General features: G+C 43.6%; 2 protein-coding genes across 7 annotated transcripts in view; one reads left to right on the top strand and one right to left on the bottom strand.

The window, feature by feature from the left end:
- The first annotated feature begins 6,590 nt into the window (after positions 1-6,590).
- On the top strand, positions 6,591-17,914 carry Tma16 (translation machinery associated 16 homolog). Its single transcript, XM_036166885.1, has 7 exons — positions 6,591-6,709; positions 8,579-8,691; positions 10,324-10,361; positions 11,887-11,971; positions 13,764-13,912; positions 16,326-16,368; positions 17,468-17,914. The coding sequence occupies exons 1-7, from the start codon at positions 6,707-6,709 to the stop codon at positions 17,727-17,729; spliced, it is 693 nt and encodes a 230-aa protein (XP_036022778.1). The 5' UTR covers positions 6,591-6,706; the 3' UTR covers positions 17,730-17,914.
- A 3,831-nt stretch (positions 17,915-21,745) lies between these two features.
- The window catches only part of Marchf1 (membrane associated ring-CH-type finger 1), a 764,409-nt gene continuing 760,697 nt past the window's right edge, over positions 21,746-25,457 (bottom strand). For all 6 annotated transcript variants that reach the window (XM_036166448.1, XM_036166451.1, XM_036166452.1 and 3 more), the window contains one exon: positions 21,746-24,849. In XM_036166448.1, coding sequence (XP_036022341.1) covers positions 24,551-24,849 — 299 coding nt within the window. In that variant the 3' untranslated portion in view covers positions 21,746-24,550. The remainder of the gene's footprint in view (positions 24,850-25,457) is intronic.

Below are 25,457 nucleotides of genomic sequence, written 5' to 3'. Positions count from 1 at the left end.
AGATCAGAACCAGGTCAAAAGAAAAAGAGCTATTTTATATCACATGTAATATAGGGCAGGTTTATGAAAAATATCTTGACGTGTACAGCTAAATTCAGTGACAGAGTAGACCAGACTTTGCCAAAATCGGTCCTGAAGAATATTACTGAAGGACTGAGCTGTTGAGAGCGCATTTGTAATTTCAAAATGCTTCTGGGAAGACTGAACCATGAGTGACGGGGTAGCGAGGCAGGTGGAGGCATTGCTGGATGGGAGGTGGCGGCTTCGAGGCTCTTATGAGACAGTACCCATGGATCACAGGGTCTGGCTAATGTGCAGGGGGTGGGAACAAGACCTAGAGGCGGTGTTCTCCAGCAAGCGCCTGGCTCCACTCTCTACCAGCAGAGGGCGAGCTTTCTGTATCGCTCTGAGGACAGACTCAACTTGCCTTCTGTTTTCAGGTTCTCCGGGAAAGATGTGGTAACATTGAATCTTTCTGTAACACAAAGAAGAGGACGTGGTAGTTGAATCCATCAACCCATTAGTTTAATGAAACAGGTCCAGGGCAGTACCTGTGACAGCGGAGAGTTTTAAAAATGGAAAAGCATGTGTCCCATGCCTGATTGGGACCGACTTATCCACTCGTCTGTCTACGTCAGCCTTTATTTATTTATCGATAGCCGTGTATATCCAGAAGAGGAAAGGTACATATTGCTAACCAAGTATCTTAGAGTTTCTGTTGCTGTGAAGAGACACCATGGTGTGGTGATATTTTATTTGTGTGTGCTCTAACAAATAAAGCTTGCTTGGGGTCAGAGGACAAAGCCAGCTATTCTATTAAACATAGGCATCAGGCCCTGGTAGCACACACCTTTAATACAGGAGGGAGAGATTCATCTGGATCTCTGTGAGTTCAAGGCCACACTGGGAACAGAACCAGGCGTGGTGACACACGCCTTTAATCCCAGCACTAGTGGAGAGGTCTGGAGGTCTGTACAGACAGACAGGAAGTGATGGAGCTGGGCAGAAGGAGGAGGTGATAAAGCTGGGAGGAGAGAGGAAGTAACATGGCAGGGCACAGAAAAGTATATGAGGCATGAGTATACAGGAAGTAGCTCTCTCTTGGGCTGAGGATTTCCTAGCGATAAGAACTTGTGGCTGACTTGTTCTATTCCTCTGATCTTTCAGCTTTCACCCCAATATTTGGCTCAGGATTTTTTTTTTATTAATAAGACCATTTAAGATTCGTGTTACACCATGATCACAGGCAGCTCTTATAAAGGAAAGCATTTAAGCGGGGCTGACAGTTCAAAGGTTTAGTCCATATTGTCATGGCAGGAAGCATGGTGTCACACAGGCAGACATGGTGCTGGAGAGGTAGCTGAGAGTTCTACTACTTCTGGTTAGGCAGGCAGCAGGAAGAAAGAGAGAGACTGGCCTGGCTTGAGCATCTGAAACCTCAAAGCCCACCCCCAGTGACACACTTCCTCCAAGAAGGCCACGCCTCCCACTAGTGCTACTCCCTTTGAGCCTGGGGTGGAGGGGGGGTCATATTTATTGAAACCTCTACATCTAGCAAGGGAGTATGAAATTAATTTTAAAGTGCCATTGGAAAATATTATGTTTTAGGAAAGAAAAAATTAAGGACTAGGATCTTTTACTCTAGAAACAGTGGGGCCTGGGAGAATGGAACCAATAAATGATGCTGAGTAAAGTTTCATGCAATAGCCAACTTTATTCAGAGCATCAGACATTTTAGACTATGATGATTAAGAGGTGTCACATAAGTAAAGTATATAATACAAGGGAAAACCACACGTGATAGGCAAGTTGCACATGGCCCAAACCTTTTTTTCCATAGAGGCATATAAACAGTTAACAGCACCTGCTTGTGATGAATAATCTGAAGGAAACTCACTCCTAACTGCTGCGCCTGAGAGGGGCATGAAAGCACATTCCAAGAACAATTCCATGTTTTGAAGAAGCTGAGATCACAAGACATTTGTCTTGTTTTCATGATGTTTTCTCACAAGCATTCAGAAATCTCACAAGACACCATTCGTGGATGTGTTCCGATACTAGAGGAATACTTCCATTAATACAGTGCTGGCCATGCAAAGGCTGAGGGCTGGAATTTGATTGCCACAACCGACAGAAATGTAGATATCTATGTAATCCCAGCACTGGGAAGGCAGAAGCAGGCAGATTTCTGAGGCTCACCAGACAGCCAACCCAGTCTACTTAGCAACTTCCAGGACAGAAACCCCCTTTTCAAAGGAAAAGCAGATGGCCATAGAAAGCTCAGCCTACAGCATTGGAGAAACCAGAATTGGTAAGCATACAAGTCTGTTTTCTTCCACAGAAGGCAGAATGACTCCTGGTCACCTGGAATGCTGGAGTGAGCATTGGTCAAACAACCTAGTGATCTGTTGGTAGTCTATTTCGGGCCAGCCTCCACCTGAATTTCCCCCAGATCCCGAGATTGGTTAGGCCCTAATCCTGGGCTTTGTCTCTCAGTGAGTATGACTCATCCTTATGAATCAGATCCTCCATCAGTAGAACCCGTCCTTCCTTACGCTTGCTACAAATCCTTCCTCTATGCCCTAGCCCTGAGCACTGTTTGCCGATCAATAGAACTCATTCTTAGGATAAAGATCTTAGGTAGTTTGCTCGAGTGGGTATTTTGCAAGGGATTACATGTGTAAGAAAATTAAACCACAAATCAGACTCCAGCAGTTTTGATCCAGTCTGACTGACCAAGTCCAATTGCACCAAGTCTTCCTCCTCACTCTTTGCAGTTTGTTCCCTGCTGGCCATTACTGCTTCAGGGACCCTCCGAGAACAGATGGCACACGACAGTCAGCACATGAGGAACAACCTCAGAGACTTTCTCTGGACTCCACAGGCAGCCCCCCCACACACACACAAAGATGAAGGAGATGAAAATGACGACAGACAAATTACATAACTAGATGATTATTTATAAAAACAAATGAGTAAAACGATCACATTTGGAGCCTCCTTTTTGGCAGGAAAAACTGAATAAAGAGAATTTTTTTTTTTTAAAGGGCTAGAAGATAGGGAGGGCAAGATGTTCTTTGTCTAGTTAATACAAATCCTACCCAGAAACTTAAAGGGGCCACAGGATATCAAACACGGGTAAGGGCATGCCATCACCCAGGAAACAATTCCACAAGAGAAATGGGTCTATCTACAAAGGAAGATAAATTAAACAAACGTGAGATTTCACAGGGCTAACACTGGATTGAAGAAAACATCTCCACATGGCTGAGGACAATGAATACTTTCTTAAACTACTGATGGGCCATTTATATTTCTTCTTTGAAAATAGTCTGTTTGTTGGCCTATTTGCTAGTTAGCAGTTTGGTTTTTTGCACTTATTTTTTCCTTTCTTTATAAACTCCAGACATTGGCCTCCCTGTCTGAAGCATAGCTGGCAGATTCCTCTCCCATCCCATAGGCTGTTTTTTGTTTTTTGTTTTTTTTTTTTTTTTCAGTCTACTGCTAGCTTCCTTTATGGTGCAGAAACTTCCATTTCATGTAATCCAACTTATTCATTCATGGCACTTGTGCTATTGAAGTCCAGATCACAAATTTCTTGCCTGTGCCTGTATCATAAAGTGTGTTTCCTATGTCTTCCTCTAGTGATTTCAGCATTTCAGGTTTTAACTTAAAGTCACTGACCCACTTGGAATTGATTTTCATGTCACATCACAAGGTAAAAGATATACAGGCCTGGGCCAGGTGATGGTGGTGGCACAAGCCTTTAATCCCAGCACTCGGGAGGCAGAGCCAGGCAGATCTCTGAGTTCGAGGCCAGCTGGTCTACAGAGCTAGATCCAGGACAAGCACCAAAACTATAGGCCTGAACCCAGTTTTCTGAAGGGGTAAAGACATTGCTATCACTCCCACTGTTGAATTGTCTGTCTTCTATCCACTCCACTTGTAACAACGTCATCAAAAATCAAGTGGCCAAAGCTGTGTGGAATAATCTCCGGGTCCTCTGTTCTGCTTCATTGGTCTACATGTCTGTTTCATGCCAGTACCATACTCTCTCTGTCACAATAGCATCAGAATATAATCTGAGGTTAGGTGTTGTATTCTTTTCCTGTAGTGTTGCTTTAGCTGTTTGAGTCTGTTAGGTTTCTGCCAGTGTAGGAGTATGGAAAGTCTTTCCATGTCTGTATCTCTGGTTTCTTTTTTCAGTCTCTACAAGTTTTAATTGTAGAGATCTTTCACTTCCATTATTAAGGTTATTCCTAAGTACTTTGTATTTTGGGGAATAATTATGAATGGGATTTTCCTAATTTCTTTCCCAGTGAGTTCATTCTTGATAGATATGAAAGTCCTTGATTTTCTTTTGTGTGTGTGTGTCAATTCTGTGTCCTGCAAGTTTACTGCAAGTTATCTGCTGGATTGGAGAGTTTCCTGGTGGAGTTTGTAGGGACTTTTAGGTATCGATAATATAGTCCACTGATGGGGATAATTTGACTTCTTTCGTAACTGTTCTATACTCCTGTGCCTTCCTCTTGTCTTATTGCTCTAGTTAAAACTTAAAAAAAAAAAAAAAAAGACTTCAAGCACTATACTGAGTAAGAGTGCCAACAATGAGCCTTCTTGTCTTGTTCCAGATTTTAGGGAAATGCTTAATCCACACCCCTCTCCCTCCCCTCTACACCCCTCCCACCCCCCCCCCCCCCCTCACCCCACCAGTAGCAAAATGTTGCTTACATGTTTGTTGTGTATAGATTTCGTGATTTAGGGATATGTTGAAACTGTTCCTAATTTCTTTAGGACTTCTATCAAAAAGGCATGTTGAACTTTGCTAACTGTCCTTTTTTGGGGTCATGTATTTCTTTTATTTTATTTGTATAGTGTAGTGGTATTCATGGATATGTGTACATTGAACTAACTGGCATCACATGGAAGCTCACCACTTCGCCATGATGCATGTATGATAATGGTAGTGTATTTTAATTATATTATGTATTTTGAATACATTTGAATTATGTAATAATGTGTTTTGAATTATATCTAGTTTGCAATTATTTTGTTCACAATTTTTGCAGTTCTGTTCATCAGGAAGTGAGTCTGTAACTGTTGATGTTGTGTCTTTATCTAGTGCTATTCAGGATAATACTGGCTTCATAGAATGAATTTGGTAATCTTTCATTTTCTACTTTGAGAAAAAATTTCAGGAGTGTTGGTATTAGGACTTTCTTAAAAGTTTGGTAGAACTCAGCCATGAGTCCATCTGATCCTTGACTTTTCTTTTGGGGAGACTTTTAATTTCTGCTGCAATATCATTACTTGTAATAAATATATTTAATATGTTTATATCTTCAGAGCTTAATTTTGGTGTGTCATATACATTATTAGCTCTTTGGAATGTAAATTTCAAAGTATTCCTTAATGATGCTATAGTTTTCATTGGAGTCTGTTGTTACAACTCCCCTTTACTTTTATTAATTTGGGATTTCTTTCTCATTCTTTTATTAGTTTGGCTAGAGGTTTGTCAATCTTGTTATCCTTTAAAGAAAATAACTTTTTTTGGCTAGTTCTATATATTGAGGGTTTGTTGGTCTTTGTTTTATTAAGTCCTGCTTTAATCGTTATTTTTTGTTGTTTGTTTGTTTGTTTGTTTTGCCATCTACTGGGTTTGGTATTGACTTCTTATTTTTCTAGAACCTTAAGGTGAATTATTAGCATATTAGAAAACTCTGATATATTTTTTTAAATTGTGGATACTTACTTTCCTCGTAGGATGCTTAGCGATTTCCCAGATTGCCTAAAGTTTTCATTTGTTTCTAGGAATTTAATTTCCTCCTTGATTTCTTCAATGACCCAATGTACATTCAAAAGTGGATTGTTAAGTATGCATGTATTTGTCTAATTTCTGTAGTCTCTCCTGCTATTGATTTCTACTTTTATTCTAGAGTGGTCTGATAAGGTACAAGGAACCCATTCGTTGTCATCCTCTCCCTTTCCTCCTTTTTTTCTCCTCCCCTCGCCCCCTCTTTCCTCTTTCCCTCTGTGAATGTTAAATCTAGTTGATCGATGGTATAGTTTATATCCCAGTACTATTGAAATACTGACTTCTTTATGACCTACTGAGGATAGGAATTATGCAAAAGGCGGGAATATTGTTAATGTGTGTCATGCACCAGGCATTTGATCAATAGTAGTTACTGAGCAAGAGTTCCTGTGGACTTTTAACAATCAGTACGAAAACAGAACAACTGGATTGGAAAGAAAATGAGAGAGGAAATCCCAGGAAAGGCGAAGGTTGATCTTCCACCGCTCTGGACACAGTGCGTCATTAAGACCTGCAGAGGGTATCCGAGTCCATTGGCGCTATCTCCGGACAAGGTGCTCGCCCCTGGAGAGCTGCCTCCTGGCAGATGCTCAGGTCGGTCTTTCAGACAGAAACATGAGAAGACAGAAATACGAAGCATCCTGGGAAGGATTCAACTCTCTGGACCAGTGTAATAGGCTGTAAACCCAAGGCGGGCGGAAAAAAACGAAGTCTGGATTTCCGGGGACCTTTTAGAGACAGCACCGGCCCCGCCCCTTCCGGTCCGTTCTGATCAGTTTCCCCCGGACCCACGTGTGTTTGGACAGGAGTGAACTTGGGAGCTGCTGCGGCAGCAGTCCGTGAGATTGTTGTATCTGGACACCGCGGGGCCTCGGTGGCCAGGACATCGCCATGGTGGGTGGCGCACTCGCTGGGTTCCCCGGGGGCTCTGCTCGGGCGGACGGGAAGGGGATTCTCGGAGCAGGAGAGGCCGGGACGCCGAGCGGCTGCCTGGGCGGTGCTGGGTCCTGGGTGTCTGCCCCGGGATCTGAGTGCTCCCGTACTTTCCACCCCGCCGCCCTGTGGCATGGTCCTCTTCCCCGGGTCTCCGTCCTCTGGTGGGAGCCCTGCATCTTTGCGTCTTCACTAATACCACATTGCTGGGGCCACCCACCTCTGCCCTCGGGCAGGTACAGATCCACCCTGCCCTGGGCACAGTCAGCCACGAGGTATATCGGCCCCCAGCCCCTCGATGGCTCGTTCTGACTGCGGTCCTGCCTCAACAACCCCCATTGCTCCCGGGCAACGATGTTGTTAACTCCGCATATTTACTAAGCCGAGTAGTCACTTAAGAGCGTTTATAAAACATTTATGTGTAGGACTATAAAGAGTTCATTCAACAGCCTCCGTTTTTACGTTTATAATTGATTTTCTGTGCGTGTGGATAGTGGAGGGCAGCTTGTGGGAGTCTGTTCTCTCCTTCCACCATGTGGGTACCCACCTGAGATCCAACTCAAGTCTTCAGGCTTGGCAGCTAACGCCTTTAGTCACCGAGGCATCTCTCTGTCCCCTCTTTGTTTGTCTTTTCCTGTCTTCCTTGCCTACTTTCAGCCTGTATCTCTATGCTTGCACGATTTCCAGCTATACTCTTCCGAGCATTTCAGATAAGAAAGCAGTGATGTGTAGTTGTATTGGGAATTTGACTGCACTTTTCTCCTTGGCAACCGGCACTCCGCGTTTGCCACACTTTTTAGTAACAATGGGTTGTTTTGCATAGAAGTCAAGAGTAGGAGCACTCTTTTAATTGTGTTCTAATTGTCACATTTTTGGCCCCGTTTTTCACGTTATTATCGACTGTGGTCCTGCACCTTTCAATAAAAAGTGCCCTTGGTTCCAGAGGCCTGAGAGGGGCACCTGTCATCTTTGGGAAACTGTTAAACTTCCCTCAGCCTAATTAGAATGATAGAATGCTCCACAGAGTTCTGGGAAATAAGTGTCTAGCTACTGTCTGATAGTTTTGTGAATTTTTTCGGAGGAAGCAAACAAATGTAAGCCCGGCTTTGTGAGCCAGTGAATTTAACCGATATTCAGCATGGACAGCATATGCATAACTAAATGACTAAAGAAAAAGCCACCCGCACACCCCGGCTGCTGTTTGCATTGGAAGACAGAGGACAACGTTGTGGAGTCATTCTTTCCTTCTACCCTCACGTGGGCTCTGAGAATGGAAGTCAGGTCACCAGGCTTGTACAGCGAAGTTCCCTACTCACTGAGCCATCTTGCCAACCTCTGAAGTAACTTTTTTATTGAGAGTTTGTTTTGTTTGCCCTTGCTGATAAATGTTTTAAATTGTACAAAAAATTCAAAACTGATTAGAGATGTAGTGAATCTTCTGCATATTTTTGTGCTTTATTATTTTATCCATCCCTTGCTGTGGACAGTCTTTCATAAATAGTTATAAAGAATCTTAAGCTACAGTTGAGTCAGGATGTAAGTTCAGGAGGCTGTGTTCTTTGCATTGACTCTTGGTGGTTTGAGTTCGTTAACTTACGTGTTTGAAAGCTGTAAAGCCCTTTCCCACTTAGAGAATTCCATACTACTCTTATAATGGAAATTCTAAGTCTTTAAAAGAAAGCTTCTGTGTAGTTATCCCTGTGTGAGTGGGGGCAACAGAGATGGAAGTGAGACCCCTTTCATAACTGGATCTTGGAGTTGATATGTACCAAATCCTTATCATTAAAAGTGAGTCATTGTGTATCTAACTACACATGTCCTATCTTTTAGCCTAAAGGACTGAAAGGAAAAATTGTAGGTCGAGAAAAAAAAGTCATCCATCCGTACAGCAGGAAAGCAGCCCAGATTACAAGAGAGTCTCACAAACAAGACAAGAAGGAAAGGTAAGTGTCTAGTCCTGTTAGTGTTGTGCAATAGGGAAAGCTCCTTCATGCATCTGCCTATCAGGTGTGTGTTCCTCAATTTCCACCCCCCCCACCCCTGCTTTTCCTTTAATATTATTTCATGTGTTCTTGTACTGAGGTAAACAGCATGAAGCCTCTGGTTTTACAGAGCTAACCTAAAACATAAGTTTAAGTAGAAGTTCACGGTGAGTGTAGTGAAGAAAAATTAACACAGGTTAAGGATAAAGAGAGAGAGGTTATATTTTATTAGAAGTCCTGGAAGACACCCGGAGAACTTAACATTTGAGCAGAGCTGAGAGGTGGTTGGAGGAAACTACTGATGAAGGTGTTTGGGTATGCTGTGTATTCGACCTAACAAAGTAGGACGTGTGGTTAGATGTCTTGGGTCTAGTGTTCAGGGACTGATGAGAAACGTCACAGGGAGCTGTTGGTGTCGTGGGTTGGTGGATTGGGGCCAGGAGACTAGGTCACCAAACGGTCACAGGTTAGGGAGCTGGTGGTGTCGTGGGTTGGTGGATTGGGGCCAGGAGACTAGGTCATCAAATGAGTGCTGTAGATGGGAGAGAAGGCAGTCAAGGCCTGAGTCAGTCTAGTAGCTGGCCTGCCATCTCAGGGTTGGGCAGGCCTCGGAGAGAAAGCTGCCACAGATACTAAAAGAAAAAATATATACCAAAGAACATAAAGTGTTTTTAATGTTTTTATCAGATTTCAAGACCCTTGTTTTGGAAACTTTCTAATTTGTGTACACGGGTACTTATAAGACTGGACGAGAGGGCCTGAGGGGGAAGACATTGCAAAAATCCCATAAAGGGAAAATCAGATAGAAGTTACTTCTGTTTGGCTTAGCCTTGCTGTTCCAGTGAGTGCAACAGGTGTCCACACAGTTGCTGCTGGAAACTTGTACACTTTTATTGCTTTTTAATACCTTGCCTGAGACCTAAAGCCTCATTTGATAAAGCTTGGCTGTTGACAGTGATTTGGTTAGGATGTTTTCTAGGAGAGACTGATGGCATAGTCTCATTTTCTTTTTTGTGGGGGATGTGTCTTTTTTCAATAGAGATGTATGGTGGCAGTACTGTCTTAAAGTAGTAGTTTTCAAATTTCAGGTGCTCATTTATCACTCAGCATTTTTGTTATTGTTTTTAACATAATTTACTACATCTAAACAGTGTAATTTTCCATGGCCCCATACATATATTTGACAAACTTCCCTGACCTGAGATGCACCATGTTAGAGCATGTTTTCCGCTGCAGCGTTTCCTGCTCAGGAGGTCTGCTGAGAGGACGGGGTGAGGTTGTGTATCTCCAGGTGGTCTCCAGGTACTGCCATTGCGGTCATAGTCATAGCCCAGTCAACCTTCATTCGCATGAACAGGACTGGCCCTCTAGGCTTTCCGTAGTCACTAGCATGCTGAAACAACATTCTAGTGACATCTTATTCCAGTGATTTAAAAGATAATGTTTCTTTGTTGTTAAGATTGACTTTTTTTTTTTAATACATGTAAAAGAATGTCAAAGTTCTCTGGGAAGTTTTTCTCTGTGATATTTTTGACAGATTTCTAAGCCCCTGCTTTGGAAATTTTCTAATCTGTATGCACCTTTTGGTTCAAGATTGAAGACTGAGAGGGCCCTGCGTCTCAACCTTATTGGTAAGTGGGTTTGAATGCTGAGATTCTGGCTATATACAGCGTAGTGAAATTTTGCTCTAAACCAATTTCTCTGTTTTATCAGATTTTTAAAAGCAGACTTAACTAAAGGAGAACAAATGAAGCAGAGCATTTGACTTTCAGAATCAGTTGCTGGTGCTCCCTGCAGCTCAGCTTTGCCGAAACTTCATTCCCTTGCACCTCCGCATCAAGCTCGTGTTTAATCCTCTCTTCCGACAGCTGAGATTAGGGGGCGGGGTATGGCTGTGTTAGCTTGTTGCTGCACATCCCTAAGATAATTGGTTTAGAAAGAGGAAAGGTTTGCTTTGGCACTTAGTGGTGGGGTTTCAGTCCACGAGGCCGATCCTGACAGCAGTGCAGAATGCAGTATCAGAGGGGCTGTGTGCTAGGACCTCACTCTTGCAAGAAGAAGAGTCCCAGCATCCCCCGTCTCGGGATTTCCTCAGTGATGGAAGAGTGCTCCATAGGCCTGACCTCTCAAATGCCTCGTCATCTGCCAGTAGCCCCGAGCACTGGAGAACAGCGTTTAAGACATGGGCCTTTGAGAGCAGTGGAGAACCAAGCTACAGCAATAGCAGAGGGTTCATGGTTAATAGCGGTGCATACATGGTCAGTCCTTGGCAGTGACACAATCTCCCTCCCTTTTACCCGTTTTCCTCTCCCTCTCTTCCTTCCTCTCCCTTTGCTCCCTCCCCTTCTCTGTCTCTGTCTTCCATCGGGTCATATTTATTGCTAATACATTTTTACTGACAAGTCCAGGAGTTCTCTTTGCACAGAACCTGGCACCTCTCCTAGGCTTAACATGTGTAGTAATGATCTCTTTAGGATGTTTAACTTCATGTGTAAATGTGAAATAGTGCTGGTCTGAATAGAATAATTACAAAGTTCTGGACATGGTGCCAGAAGGCTAAGCCTTTGTTTAACAAATACTGTTTTCATCATTGATCAAATTTTAAGATAGTTTAAACAAGTTACATGTTTTGCTTTATAAGAATTTAGAATTTCATATTCTGTTAATCTATCTTTCCTCCCTTCCCTGATGTTAGACAAGAAATGTATGGGGCTAGAGAGATGGCTTGGTAATTAGGAGGGCAGGCATACTGCTCTTGCTGAGTTCAGTTCCCAGAATCCACACGGTTGGCTTACAACTGCCTACACATCCCACTCCATGGGACCCAACATCCTCTTCTGGCAATGTGGATACTGCACTCACATGCATAAACACCTTCACACACACACATATTCTTATAATTAAAACAAAAACAGATTGTATGAAAGGAAAGAAATGTGTGGAGGCAAACATCACTCCCATCTTTATCTCTTTCTTTAAATAAAATGTTACAGTTTCATTCCTGACAAATTGGTTTTACTGACTCAGCTACACAGATTGTTCTATTTAGAAATAAAATAGTTTGCTTTAGTTTTTAATGGTTGGTTGTGGAGGATGGTGGTGAAAGCCTTTGCCTACATGAAGCTTGAGGTGCTAAATTTTGGTACTTATTCATAGGTGACAAACTTCAGTGGTTTCACAGTCACCTGGATACAAAAAAAAAGAGATATTCAAAGAAGGATGCCTGTGAATTAATTGAAAGGTAAATATGGGGCATGTTGTAAACAAAGGTTCAGAAAAGAGAATTCTAACCTGGTTCTTGGAGACGCCTGTGCTCTAGATTTGGGTACTAGCAGATGGGCTTTTTAACAGAAAGACTTGAGTATGTGGCCCAGCTTGGCGCCCCTTGGTTTCCTGGGATTAGGGAGGGCTTCCTGGAGAAGCGGCGTTGTCTGCACTGGCCCTGGGTGTTGAGGTAAAGTAGCCTGAAAGCGACTTCAGACTGGGAGAATAGTGTCTAAAAGTCCCTGGGGTTGGGAGAGAAGCTGACAGGAAGGAGGATGGACCCACAGCCGTTTGATATGACTGGGGTAGCAAGGCTAGTGTAACCAGTGCTGCAAGTGACAGCTGGCTCATGACCCCTGAGTTTGGACCTTACCTAAGGACATAGGGAGCTTTGGGAGGACTTGCCAGTGCTTGTGTGGTCCTCATGCATGTACTTCCGGTCACAGCCTGAGCATGAGGACAGTGCTGAGAAGGGGCCATGGTGTTGCCGGAGGTCTTGTTAAGAGGTTGATGGGGAGGGCAAGGAGTAGGGGGTGAGAACAGGGGAGTGGGAGGGCAGGGAGGAAGATACCATGGTAGATGAGGACATCATGGGAATAGGAAGAGGCAGGGTGCTGGGGAGGCTCTCAGGAATCCACAAGGTTGACCCCACCTTGTTCTGCTGGCAGTGGTCCAGAGGGTGCCTGGACCCGTCTACTCTAGTGACCAGCCTAGCAAATAACCTAGCTGTCATCATAGAGCCTTTGTCCAGTGACTGATGGAGGCAGATGCAGAGATCCATGGCCAGGCACCAGGCTGAGCTCTGGGAATCCAATTGATGAGAGAGAGGAGAGATACTTCAGGCGAGGGACGTCAAGATCATGATGGGAGGACGTGCAGAGATGACTGGCCACACTAGTGGAAGCCCATGAACTGTGGACTGGTGGCTGTGGAGCCCCCATGGGACTGGACTAGGCCCTCTGGATATGGAATATGGTTGTTTGGCTTGAACCGTTTGGGGGGCACCAGGCAGGGGGATCGGGATCTGTCTTTTGTCTGTGGCCAGGCTTCTGGAATCCAGTGCCTGTGGTGTGACACTTTGCACAGCCTTGGTGCACTGGGAAGGGGCTTGGAACTGCCTAGGCTCAGTGTGCTGGGCTCTGCTGACTCCCCATGGGAGATCTTGATTTGGGGGATGTGGGGATGCGGGGTGGCTTGGGAAAAAGGGTTGGGGGTGGGAGGAGGGAGGAGGGGGGTCTGTGGATAGTATGTGGAGTGAGTAGAAAATTTCTTAATAAAGAAAAATGGAAGAAAAAAAAAGAGAGGTTGATGGGACAGTCCAGGCACACTGTTGACCTCTGCTTGGTTAGTAGTAGCCTGATGGAGAGCTTGAACGCAGCGACGTTAAGAGGTAGAACTTAGGTGTAGAATAGGGAGAGAGACGTTACTTTAAACCTCACTTAGAATGCCATACTATGTCCTGAGGTGGGGAGCTCAGGCGATGGAGCAGGCGTGGTGTGAACGTCTGGGTTGAGGGTGAGATGCTAAGGAAGAAATCCAATAGGTGATTCAATGTGGGGGTCCTCGATTGAGCAGACAGCATGCTATGTGTTCACTGAAGTCAAGAAATGGTTAGATTATTGAGGAAAGTGATCTTAAGTCTGAGGAAATGAGGAATTTGAGTATGTCATTATTCAAAGGACAGGGACACCTGGGTGCCACATTTACAATGAACCAACACAAGCCCAGATATATAGACATGTGACTCAAATCATTGTCATGTTTTTCAGGTACTTGGGTCGATTCAGCAGTGAGCTGGAGCAGATTGAGCTGCATAACAGCATCAAGGGCAGACAGGGCCGGCGACACTGCTCCCGGGAGACTGTCATCCAGCAGACCATGGAGCGGGAGCGGCAGCAGTACAGAAGCTGTGGCTTTGGTATGTGCTCTCAATTTACCATGGGTTCCATCCCACCTCCATCCCCTCCCCGTCTAGAACGCTTTCCATTACATTTCCTGTGACAGTTGACACCGTCCTTCTTCTGGGACACTTCTTCCTAGCACACCCCTTACGTGTCTTCCCCTCGGGTGTTACTTGCCCAGCTCCAGACCGCCGTCCTCCCTCCCACTGCTGTGACTGGCTCTCCAGCCACACTGAGGACTGTCTCTCTTAGCACTCCAGCCCACAGAACTAGTTCCTAAGCCTAAGTACAGCGCAGTACTAGCTGGCAACACTAAAGATCCCTGGCCAGGACAGCCTACCCAGGTGAAGACCTGTACATTGGTGGCCATTCCGAGGCAACATGGCCCACAGATAATACTGCCACTAATTTTTGAAGTAATGATTTCAACTAATAAGTACAGGTCTGTGGCTTAAGAAACCAAACGCCCTGGGCACAGACTCTCCGGGGCGAGGGCTGAAGTAGCTGCTGTGCTCACAGAACTCAGCATATGTCAGCGGTTGTCATGCCGCTGCCTTCATTCATATTTCTGGCCTGGCCCCTGGAAGTTTCGGTGTTAACATCTACTTTCTTGGTCAAAATAGTTAGTAGTTAAAATACATAATAGCATAATGAAAATTTCAAGTTTTAATATAAAGAGCATGAACATAGAAGATTCCCAAGGAACTACCCTGGATAATACTGGAAACTCTGAAGTGTGTGGACTTCCTCTTCACTGCTAAAATGTGTTTCTTAATCTAAAAAAAAAATTCAAAAAGGAAAGCATATTTTTGGGACCTAGACACATCCACACTTGATTCCTGGGACCCACCAGATAATAAAGTGGATGCCTTTGTTTTCCTCAGTTTAAAAATAAAGAGAAGGGGGTGGGGACTAGGAGGAGAGGAGACTGGGGGTACTGTGACCAGGATGTAAACTAACTAACGAAATCATTAAAACAATAAGATAGAAGCCAGGCACACTGGCACACACCCATAATCCTAGCCTTTGGAGGCAGAGGTAGGTGGATCTCTTTGAGTTCCTGGCCACCCTAGTCTATGGTTCCAGGACAGCCTGGGCTACATAGAGAACCCCAATCTCAAAAAAATATATAAATAAGATAGAGGACATACTTCTCTGGTTCAGAAAGTTGAGGATTAGGTCAAAAATTGGTGGTACTGTACAAGAGTGGCATAGAGCCTCTGTCTCTCCTGACGTTCATATGTGGTTACTTTCTGTGAATAGAAGGGGTGTGTGTGTGTGTGTGTGTGTGTGTGTGTGTGTGTGTGTGTGTGTGTGTGTCTTTGTCTTTGTCTTTCCCTATCACTGTGATAAAATGCCCTGGCAGAGGGAGCATGGGTTTACTTTGTCTCAGCTTAAGCTCATTGTCATTGTCATGCTGAAGTCACAGCAGAAGTTGCTGTGTGACCTTGTATCCACAATGGTGCTAGTCCTGAGTTCTGCCTTTTTTCATTCAGTCTGGGACCCAGCCCCGGAGATGGTGCCACTCCGCATTTCGGGCTGGTCTGCATTCCTCAGTTACCCTAATGAAGGTGATGCCCCATGGGCTTTCCTAGGCCCACCTCCCAGGTGATTCTAGATGTCATCAAGTTGACAGTTGAGACTAAGGCCTGCGATTCCACTCTTTGCCAGCTTGTCACCCAGACATGGTTTTAAACACGCCTTCCTCCCAATGGGGATCTTACAAAGCAGAAACAGTTAATCCACCTGAAGTCCTGCTTTTTAACACATCTACTGCTGCTTAAAAGTCCCTGCAATACTCTAAGGCAGTCTCTTAACTGAGCTCCCATGCAGGTTACAGGGCAACTTAGATTGTATTGAACTGTTTTGATGTCCTAATGATTTTAATTCTTAAAAAGTTTTTCATAGTTTGAATAATGTGATTTTTTAATGTTAAATAATCAGTGACGTCTGATAATTGTACCAATGTGACATAAGGTATGTACGTAATAACTTGTCTTTCATAGCACTACAAAATAAACACCCACACTTGCTGTTGAACATGTTGGCTTCCCTCACAAGTCTGTGCCAATACCTCCTGTGTAACAGAGCTCCTCAGTCATCCCTAGACACTGAGCTCTGTTCTTCCCATGTGTAGTGTTTGTGTTGACCAGCAAGGCTTTGAAGGTGTTTTCTTTGGGACTGGGGAGATGGCTCAGCAGTACTAATTGCCATTTCAGGCAGCTCATACATGCCTCTAAGTCTAGCTTTAGGGGGTCCCACACCTTCTGGACTCTGCAGTCACCTGCACATACATAATGTACACGGGCACATTTACACATGCATTTAAAAAGTTTTTTTTTTTTTATTAACCATCAATTACCATGTTGTATGTATGATAAGAGTGAAACTATAACAGGTAAACCTAATGGATATTATTTTCTTTCTCAGAAATCCCAGACATTTTAGATGCTAATAATCTGCAGACTTTTCGGTGAGTGTCTGAGTTCCTTAGAAGTTGTATATGAAATAAACAGGCGTGAACTTGCCTGGGTGTAGATGTTGATACAAAAGCAAGTGGAGAGTGCTGTGCTGGCATTCCTCGCCTATGGGTGTGCTTTGTGTCTGTCTGCAGCACCCAGTGTGCAAGCAGCTGATGCTGGCGGTGCTCCTTTTCTTGAACAGAACAGTAGTGTGGCAGAGATGTCTCTTCTCCCTGGTGCCAGTTCTTATTTCCTGAGATGAAATAACAAGAACAGATGAAGAAAACTGATGCCAGCCAAGAGTTTTGTCGTTGAGAACCTTTGGTCCAGGGCTCTGTGATTCTACCCTGGTAACCATGGAGACTACTGAGCTGCAGAAACTCAGATGTTATTTTCCAAGCACAGATTCTGTTTTTTAATTAATGCTTTTTGGTCTTCACTAAAACATGTTAGGGAGTGTGAAGTTTTTCAGAATTGAAATTAGATGTGTAAATTCAGGCCTAATTGAAAATAAAATGTGTTCCTTGGGTCTGAAGCAGTGTGCATTCTGCCTCTTCCAAAGTGAGCAGTGTGAGAGGAGGTGAGTATAGCATGTTAGCATCGCTGGGTAGCGAGCCGTTGCTCTCCAGACTTCTCAGGAGATACAAAGAGGGAGGTTCAAAAAGGAGAATTAAAAAAAAAAAGTCAGATGCACTGTGCCTGTGTGTGAGAAGAATGCCTTTTTCTGACTTAGAGGTTTGCTAGCTGTGATGTAATTCTAATTTTTGAGGGTCTTGAGACCATGTAGCTTCTTCATAAAGGAGAATATTTAGGCAGGGAGAAGGGAACCACAGAGCCTAAGGGTTTTTGTGCATTTTTGAAGTTGAGAGTGTGTAGGATTCTGTGCAGGTTACTACTGTAGGCATAGTAAGCAAGTCTTAGAGCTTGGGCTGTTGCATATCTCACCCCCACCCTCCCCACTGCCACCCTCATCCCCACCCCCACCCCCACCGCACTGCCACCAGCTTATGTTGCTATGTCACGCACCTGTAAAATCTGTCATGAGTCTGAGGTCTTCCCTCTGCTCAGGCAGAGCCCTGAAACTGACTGTCCTTGCTCATTTTTTTCTAGAGAATGGGATTTTGATCTGAAGAAATTGCCAAACATCAAAATGAGGAAACTTTGTGCTAATGATGCCATCCCCAAGAAGCGCAAACAGAAAACCATTTTAAATGTAGAAACAGATTTAAACATAGAAAAAGATTTAGGGGAATTAGAACTAACTGTGGAAACTGGAGACTTTAAAGATGGGAAATTGGAGGCAGCAAGTGAAGCAAGTGACTCGGATGAAGAAATGACTCCAGTGCCTGCCTGCCCTAGGGAGGCCTCTTGAGCCCCTCCGTCCTTCCCACTGACGGTAAATACCGTGCGGGGGCCAGCTCAGCAGGTGGGGCCTTGCAGCCACGGCTGACTGCCAAAGTGTGGTTCCCAGGATCCGTGGGTTGAAAAGAACAGATGCTGTGAGTTTTCTTCTAACCCCCACATGCACACACATAAATAAATAATTTCTTTTAGTAATTGTCTAATTTTGCTATTTAGCTCATTCTCAAGTCGTTTGCAGTTTCAAAATAGGGTTATGATTTTTATTTAAGAATGAAAGTCTTCATTTTCTTTAAATTGCTTTTAAAATACAGAGATCGTGTTCATCTCTTCTCATTGTAGCTGACTACCTGGGCCTGGAACTTAGCTGAGAGTCAGTGCTAATCCAGTGCAGTTCTGGGGACGCCTCTGTCTAGTCACTGCCTGGCCAGCGGCGTCATGGCGGTGGAGTAGGAGACTAGGAGACGGGGGCTGCAGGGAAGATAAGCCAGCAAATGGGAAGGGCCGGCCCTGTGTTGCCACCTCCTGAAGTCCTGTCACCTCTGGATATCACCATACTGGGGTGGGGGGTGTGAATGGCAATTTTCAAACACATTAAACTGTATCCAAAACAGCATTGACCTTCAAAGACCATTTAACCTGAATTTTGCAGAAGGAAAAATTGGAAAAAAAAATAGGGTTAGGAAGATGGCTTGGTCAGGGAAGGGCTACCGAGGGCCCGCGTCTCTTTCCTACGCAGGGCTGTGGCAGGCTCCTCATTCTCAGTGCTGGGGAGAGGGTAGGGACAGTAGGCAGGCACAGAGTGACCAGTACTGGCTCAGTAGTCCATGTGTGAAAGTGGTACTCTGAAGGGTCAGTGCTACTGAACCCATTGCCACCAACTGCCCTTGAGGGCAGACACAGCACAGGATTGCCCTGAGGGGCTTCAGTCTTGGATGGCATTTTAATATGCGCCATTGTGTATTGGAAGTAACTTGTTTCTTGATTTTACAGAGAATCACACCACGTTTGTCTTGATTCTCAGAAGAAAATTTGGATTTTTGAAACATGTTAGGACTATTCAAGGGCCATGGAGACTTTAAAAGACCGTGATGTTTCACTAAGTGCATTTTGGATACCCATAAGACTGAGGCCAAAGGTAGAACGCTGTGGTTTGAATTTTAAATGTCTCCCGCAAGCTCCTACTTTGCATACTCAGACTCTACCTTCCGGTGCTGCTTTGAAGGTTGTCGAGTATTTATGAGGGAGGGCTTGGCTGTCAGTAGGGCCAACTCTAAAGTTTATGCCTGTCCTTGGGTCCAGTTGTCTGCCACCATGCAAGTTGACAAGCTGCTCCAGAAGCTGTGACAGACTGAAGTCCTTCTGAAATGGAGCCAGAACACACTTTTCCTTAATGTCTTTTTCCCCCCCTGCTTGGAATTTGGATCCCAGCAGCACATAAATAGTAGCTAATCCATCTTTCAGGTAACAGTTGACCTAGCACTTGAGGTGATTCTTTCCTGCCCGTTCCCAGGCAGCAGATCTGTCAGAGAACCCCAGTCAAAAGGCCATTGTCTGTGCAAATTGCTAAGTGATGGTGCTCTCAGTTCTGCATAATGATCTTAGGTTTTCCCCATTACATTCTCCTAACTTTGTGCTATTTCATGACTTTTCCAAGGTTTCTACCTGTTCAGATACTGAATAGTCAACTGTTGGATCTGCATTAAAAAGCCCTGCTGGCCGGGTGGTGGTGGTGCATACTTTTAATCCCAGCACTCGGGAGGCAGAGGCAGGCGGATCTTTGTGAGTTCCAGGCTAGCTTGGGCTACAGAGTAAATTCCAGGACAGGCTCCAAAGCTACACAGAGAAACCCTGTCTTGAAAAAAAAAACAAAAACAAAAACCCTGCTGTATTGTTTTGCTGTAATAGATGCAGTATTATTTTTACTTCACAAGCAAGCAGACCCCACTCTGTATTTTTTCTGAATTGTGCAGTAAATCTCATGCAATTCCATAAGACAGAACTCTTCCTGTGTGTCTTTAAGCAATATAGTAAACTACTTTCTAGACAAGGTAACTGGGGAAGCTGCAGGAATATGTATGTGTGTGCATATGTAGACACACTCATTGTACACACACTTAGGTGACCCTAGGAAAGCAGACACTATGTTCTGGGGTGCTTGTGCCCTGCCCTGTCGTGAAGCAACATGCCTTTGCTTTCTAATGAGGCCAGCTGTTCTTTTCTTTGATGAAGCTAGAAACATGAGTTCTGCTCTCCTAGCAGTCTCTGCCAACAGCCCCGCAGGCTGCAGGCAGTGGCAGCAGAGTGAGGAGCTGTGCCCCATCCAACTGAGCAGCAGAGCATCATACTGTAATACTCCTCAAACTTGTTCAGAGGTCTCTGGAAGCTTATATATTATTTCCTTTGGCTGATGTATATTTATTTTTACCTATTTTTGAGGCCTATTGAAGGAAATCTATTTCTTGGTCCAAAGAATGCTATCTATTCCAGGCCTATGTGGAGACCTAATATTCCAAGCTCCCTAAAACATGAGTCAATGTGGTTGGGCTGGTCCATCGTCTGGCTAAGGGACTACCCCTTAGAAAGGCTATTTCACCTTAATTCATGCTAAAGAGAGGAGGAATAATTAACCCTTTAATGAGGTAATGTGCTTTTCTTACCCAGAAAGCTGAGCGCAGGTACAGTCAGTATTGGGCTGCCATGAAGCTCTGTTAGGTTGGCACACCTCTCAGGAAAAGGTGTTGCTTTTCTTTCTCTTTCTTCCTTTGGACACTCACTTTCACTCTGAAGCGCTCCTGCATGTCTGTGTGTCTATTTGTTCAGAATGTGGCTCACACCCATTGCCGAACATTCTATCTTCCCAGCTTGCCTGCCATGTTGTGGATTAGAGTCTAATAAAATTGTTCAGGAGCTCCTTCTGAGTCTGTTCTCAGTTATTCTGTTGACAGGACTAAGTACCCTGAAAGGGATCCCCAGTTTTCTCAGTAACATGTGACATCCTAGGTGGGGCCCCCCAATTTCCAGTAATAATACAAGGTTGGTAACTTGGTAACTATAGATTTGACATACTCAGTTTAAAAACTCGGATCATTATCAGATCTTACTTTAAGAATTCAGCGGTTTGGAATGTTCTAAATATAACTCTAAGAATACCAGTACATTAGGCAGAAAGTAGAGAAAGTACAGCCAAGATTCAGAGCATTTGTTTAATATACAAAGTCTTTCACAGATAATTACTTTCCTTAGTTTGTCTTAAGCACACATTACTCACAAACAGTAAATTGTTAATGAAAGACAGTAGGTAAAACTAAAAAAGTACAAATGCCCAATCTCAAAAATTGCACACAGTTAAAATAATATTTTCTCCTTCCTTTTACTGTTATATCTGATTTCAACGCGGGCTTTCTTCAGGCATGGGAGAAGCATTGCAGCCCCAAATAACAGCATTTCCTTTCAGTTGTATCATGTAAAATAGCACCATTGAGCTGATGTAAGGACGCAATTTTATAACAATTACAATAGTAAGTTTTAGGTTCTCCACTTAATATTTGCCCCAAAATATTCACTGGCAAGGCAAGGTAAATTATATCTTACAGATGGAATAAATGACCTTTCTTCTTCATCCCCCACCCCCCACCCCCGACAGTATTGTGATTTCTCATAATGTCATTGTGTTAATGAGCTCACTTTTCAGCAGAAGAATAAATGTCTGTAGTACCCAAGGTCCTTTTCAGAAAAGAAAAACTCCTCTAAGTTTGAGGGCTCTGGGGGATATCATTCTCATTACCTATAGCAGGAGCTCTGAGTAAAGTTTTGATCCTGGGACATTCTGAGAAAGACTCAATGTCTGCATTGCAGTATCCTGGGTTATTGGGACTCTTTAAGTTACCTTTTTTTTTTTTTTTTAATAGGGTTTTGTTGTTTTATACTTAAGTGAACCTGCTTGGGGGAGGGCTGCATCTTTTAAAGATTTATTTTTATTTATGTGTGTATCTGCCCATGTGTGTGTGGGTACTGTCAGAGGCCAGAAGAAGGTGTTGGGTGCCCTGGAGCTTGAGGTACAGGTGGTTGTGAACTGTTGTTGGTTCCGGAACTCAACCAGGACCAGCTGTGAGAGCAGAAAGCGTGAGCCATCTCTGCCAGCCCCAGGCTTCACTGTTAGATGTTTCGATTTCATTCCTTTTCAATTGAATATTATACCTAATGGAAATGTCAACTCTTGACAGAAAGCATTTTCAATGTCTGGTTTATGGCATTTTTAATACCCCAGCTTCACTTTGTGTTTATAAAAACCCAGTTTTAGCAATCTGTAAACTCAGCAATTGAACGTTTTGTTCCAGTTTCACTCATATTTTACAGAGAGCAGGTAAACACACCTCAAGATGCCGTCATTCTGTAAAGAGCTTTCCTCCGTGAGCTCTAAGTCAGGCCTTCAAAGCCAAACCTTTTCATTGTTATTAAGTGAAAACTTGCTTACCACGGGAGTGTGCAAAAACAGTTTCAATGCTGGCTTTATTCGTTTAGTTTTACACCTTTCTGTGTTTTTTTGTTCTGCTTTTGGAGGAAGGTCTCAGGTAGCCTAGGCTAGCCTCTGTTTGGGACTCACTCTTCTTCAGTAGAGGATAACCATGAACTCTGACATCTCACAAATGCTGGGATTACAGTTGTGTGCCTACCAAGATGGATTAGTAAGAGCTAGGGGAGATACTCAGAAAAACGGAGTGATAGTTAACCCCTTGTGTGAGGTCCTGATTAACCTACCATCCTTTGTTGTTCATATTCATCTTACATCTTTAAAATGGAAACTCTTCAGGAAGTTAATACAGAGTTTGAGGTTCAGGTTTTTTTCGTTAATGTCATGCGAACCCTTTTTTGTTCTGTTGATCTGGTCAGGTTTAGCTATGTCCACCATGTTCTCCCTGCATGTTTAATTATTGTCCCTCCCACACGTTTAAAGAAAGATGAGTTTTTTAAGGTTTTGTTTCCTGACTGTGTACCTTAACATTTCTCTTGTATATGTACAAGAATATACACGTCAAACACACACACACACACACTTGACATTGTTTACTATGTCTTTATTTCTAAGGGTGGGACTATTTGGACCCAGTGTCAATCACTACAAATACCATACTCTCTTGTCATTGAAAGATTTTTTTTCTTTTCCTTTGATAATCTGTGAAGAACAAATGCACTGATAATTAATTACAAAGTGTGTGGATGTGGTACCCAGATTTGTGCAACATGATGCCCATGCTTTGGTTTTTATGGCCATCTCTGCCTTTTCAGGATAATAAATAACAAGAGCTAACCAAAAAAGTCACTTTTTAAAAATGTGGCCACCTTTCTTTGACAGGTTGTGATTAGCTCACTGCAGTGTCCTTTCAGGTTAATTGAATCTGTATAGAGCGCAGTGCTCAGTTGTTGACCCACACCAGCTCATCACTCAACATGGAATCTTGACTACTTTTACTTCTGAGCTGAGCAAGGGAATACTGCTAGGTGGAAACATGGCTGAGATCCTTAGCTAAGATGCTCACCTGTCACACTGACACTTCTTGTGGGTTTAAAACCCTTAACACATCTAGTTTAGTAACAAAATGTTTAGTTTTATTTCCCTGACATGATGGACTTTATAGGTACTACACAGAAGTTAATGTCACAACATTGCTACGGATTGCACTGGCTCCCTGTACTTCTGTTTTGAAAACTTCATTGAATTCAAGCTGGACTACTTAATTTCATGAGTTTAGTGCTTTGTAAATCAACCTTTAAGTGAAACTGCAAAACAAAATAATGGACTAAACTGCTATTTTGAAATATTCAGCTGTTAAATGAGACAGAGGTATAGTTTTTAATGAAAGGGCTCTGCTGTCCAATATCCTAATTAGATCCTGTCCGACACACTCCGTTCAGATTGCAGTGTGTCATAAATACATGCTGGATTTTGAAGACTTGGTCCAAGAAAATGGTGAAAACTTTTAATAACAGTTTCTGTTGATGACATGAAATGACTTGCATATTTAATGTTGAATAAATTAGAAAAATTAATTGACCTATGTTTACTTTTCCTAATGGGGCACACTAGGAAATTGAGATTGTACACCTGCATGTGCAGCTCGTCTGTCTGTTGTTGAGCACTGTGTAAGAGGCACCCCATAAAACACAGCACGAGAGATGTTTTCCAAAGGCAGTGCTAGCTAAACTCCATAATGCTCGGAAAATCTCTTCTTCATGATTTAAATTTAAACAAAATTCCAAACATTTCTATCTTCAAATGTGTATTGCATCCATTTAAAAACATGCATCTGTCAAAATAACCAGACTTCACAATAGCCAGAAAAATCATCTGTCAAAGTGTAAAAAAACCTCTCGGCCTCCAAGTTTGCCACGGGTGTGACTTAGGGATGATGCACACACGTTCAGGCTTACAACCAGATGTGTGTCATTTCCAGTGGAGCAGGCTAACATTCCAGAACCCTCCAAAGATGTATATGCTGCATTTGAAGACTGTCCTGGGATTCCCTCTGCACTACTTGAAAGAGGATCGCATGTCCGTCCAATCTTTCACACTGGAAGCCTTGCTTGCACCAACCACTCCTCATGAACTCACTCCCTAAGACACTTCCCCTTTCCATGTCCCACTGTGGGCTCTGCTTCTTGGGATCCTGATCACTTGGTAGTTTCTCCTCATTTCCTTTTTGCTCCAAGTCAGGACAAACAAGTCAGTAGGGGAACCGAGAAGACAAGGGAGCCACCAGGGAAGAAGCATTTCTGTCTGTAGTGGCTGGGGCTGCAAAGATCCTTCTGGGACAAAGTTCCCCTCTGGTTCCATCAGACTGGTATAACTTCAGGCGGGGCGCCCTCTGCAGATGGCAGTGAATTTGAACCTGTCTGTGGCACAGGCACAACCACAGCATCCTTGGTTTCTGTGTTCACATTACATGAGAAGTTCTTCTCCAGTTTGTTGGCAGTGTCTGGGCAATTCTGCACAAAGATCACACGGTTGTAGGCCTTCAGCCTACGCCACAGTTGAACATAGACTTTACACTGTACATACATAAAGACGAGACCTCCTGTGAAGCCAATGGCCACCACAACCAGTTTTGTCCAAAATGGCCATTCCAGCACACCTGTGGGACAGAAAGAGGGTGTTATCAAGTTGTCATTTCTACATTTGGTTTTCACCTGTGATCCCTACTACAAATATTTCCCTGAATTATGTATATTGTGCCACAAGGTCTGTCAAAGGGAATAGGGGTTGCAGGCAGTGGTGGCACATTCCTTTAATCCCAGCACTTGGGAGGCAGAGGCAGGCAGATCTCTGTTAGTTTGAGGCCAGCCTGGGCTACCAAGTGAGTTCCAGGACAGGCTCCAAAGCTACACAGAAAAACCCTGTCTTGAAACCCCCCCCAAAAAAAAGTGTGGGGGGAGGGAATAGAGTCAATTTGTGGTTCCCCAGACTATGAAACGATGGGCATCTTCAGTATGTTCAGACTTCTTAGGGAGCAGCAATACTATTGATTTATTCACAGAGCTGATGCTGCAAGTATGTCAAGCAGCCCCAGGCATAAGGATTGCTTTTTTCTGTGAACAATGCAAACTTTGGGACCCTGGCAAAGTTCATATTTTCTATCCTATTGGTCATTTTCAAAGCTGGTGTTTCTCAAATATGACTTCCCTGGATATTTATAAGACAATTTTTTCTTTAAGTGTGTTGCCTCTTTTTCTTTGAAAAGTT

Source organism: Onychomys torridus, chromosome 17, assembly GCF_903995425.1.
Source record: "Onychomys torridus chromosome 17, mOncTor1.1, whole genome shotgun sequence".
Taxonomy (NCBI): Eukaryota; Metazoa; Chordata; class Mammalia; order Rodentia; family Cricetidae; genus Onychomys; species Onychomys torridus.
Note: the sequence above shows the minus strand (reverse complement) of the source record. Positions and strands in the feature narration are given on the sequence as shown.

Coding starts and splice junctions, on each gene's coding strand:
- Tma16 (XM_036166885.1), top strand. Junction 8,692..10,323: donor AAACAAGACAAGAAGGAAAG/GTAAGTGTCTAG, acceptor TTTTGGTTCAAG/ATTGAAGACTGAGAGGGCCC. Junction 11,972..13,763: donor GCCTGTGAATTAATTGAAAG/GTAAATATGGGG, acceptor CATGTTTTTCAG/GTACTTGGGTCGATTCAGCA.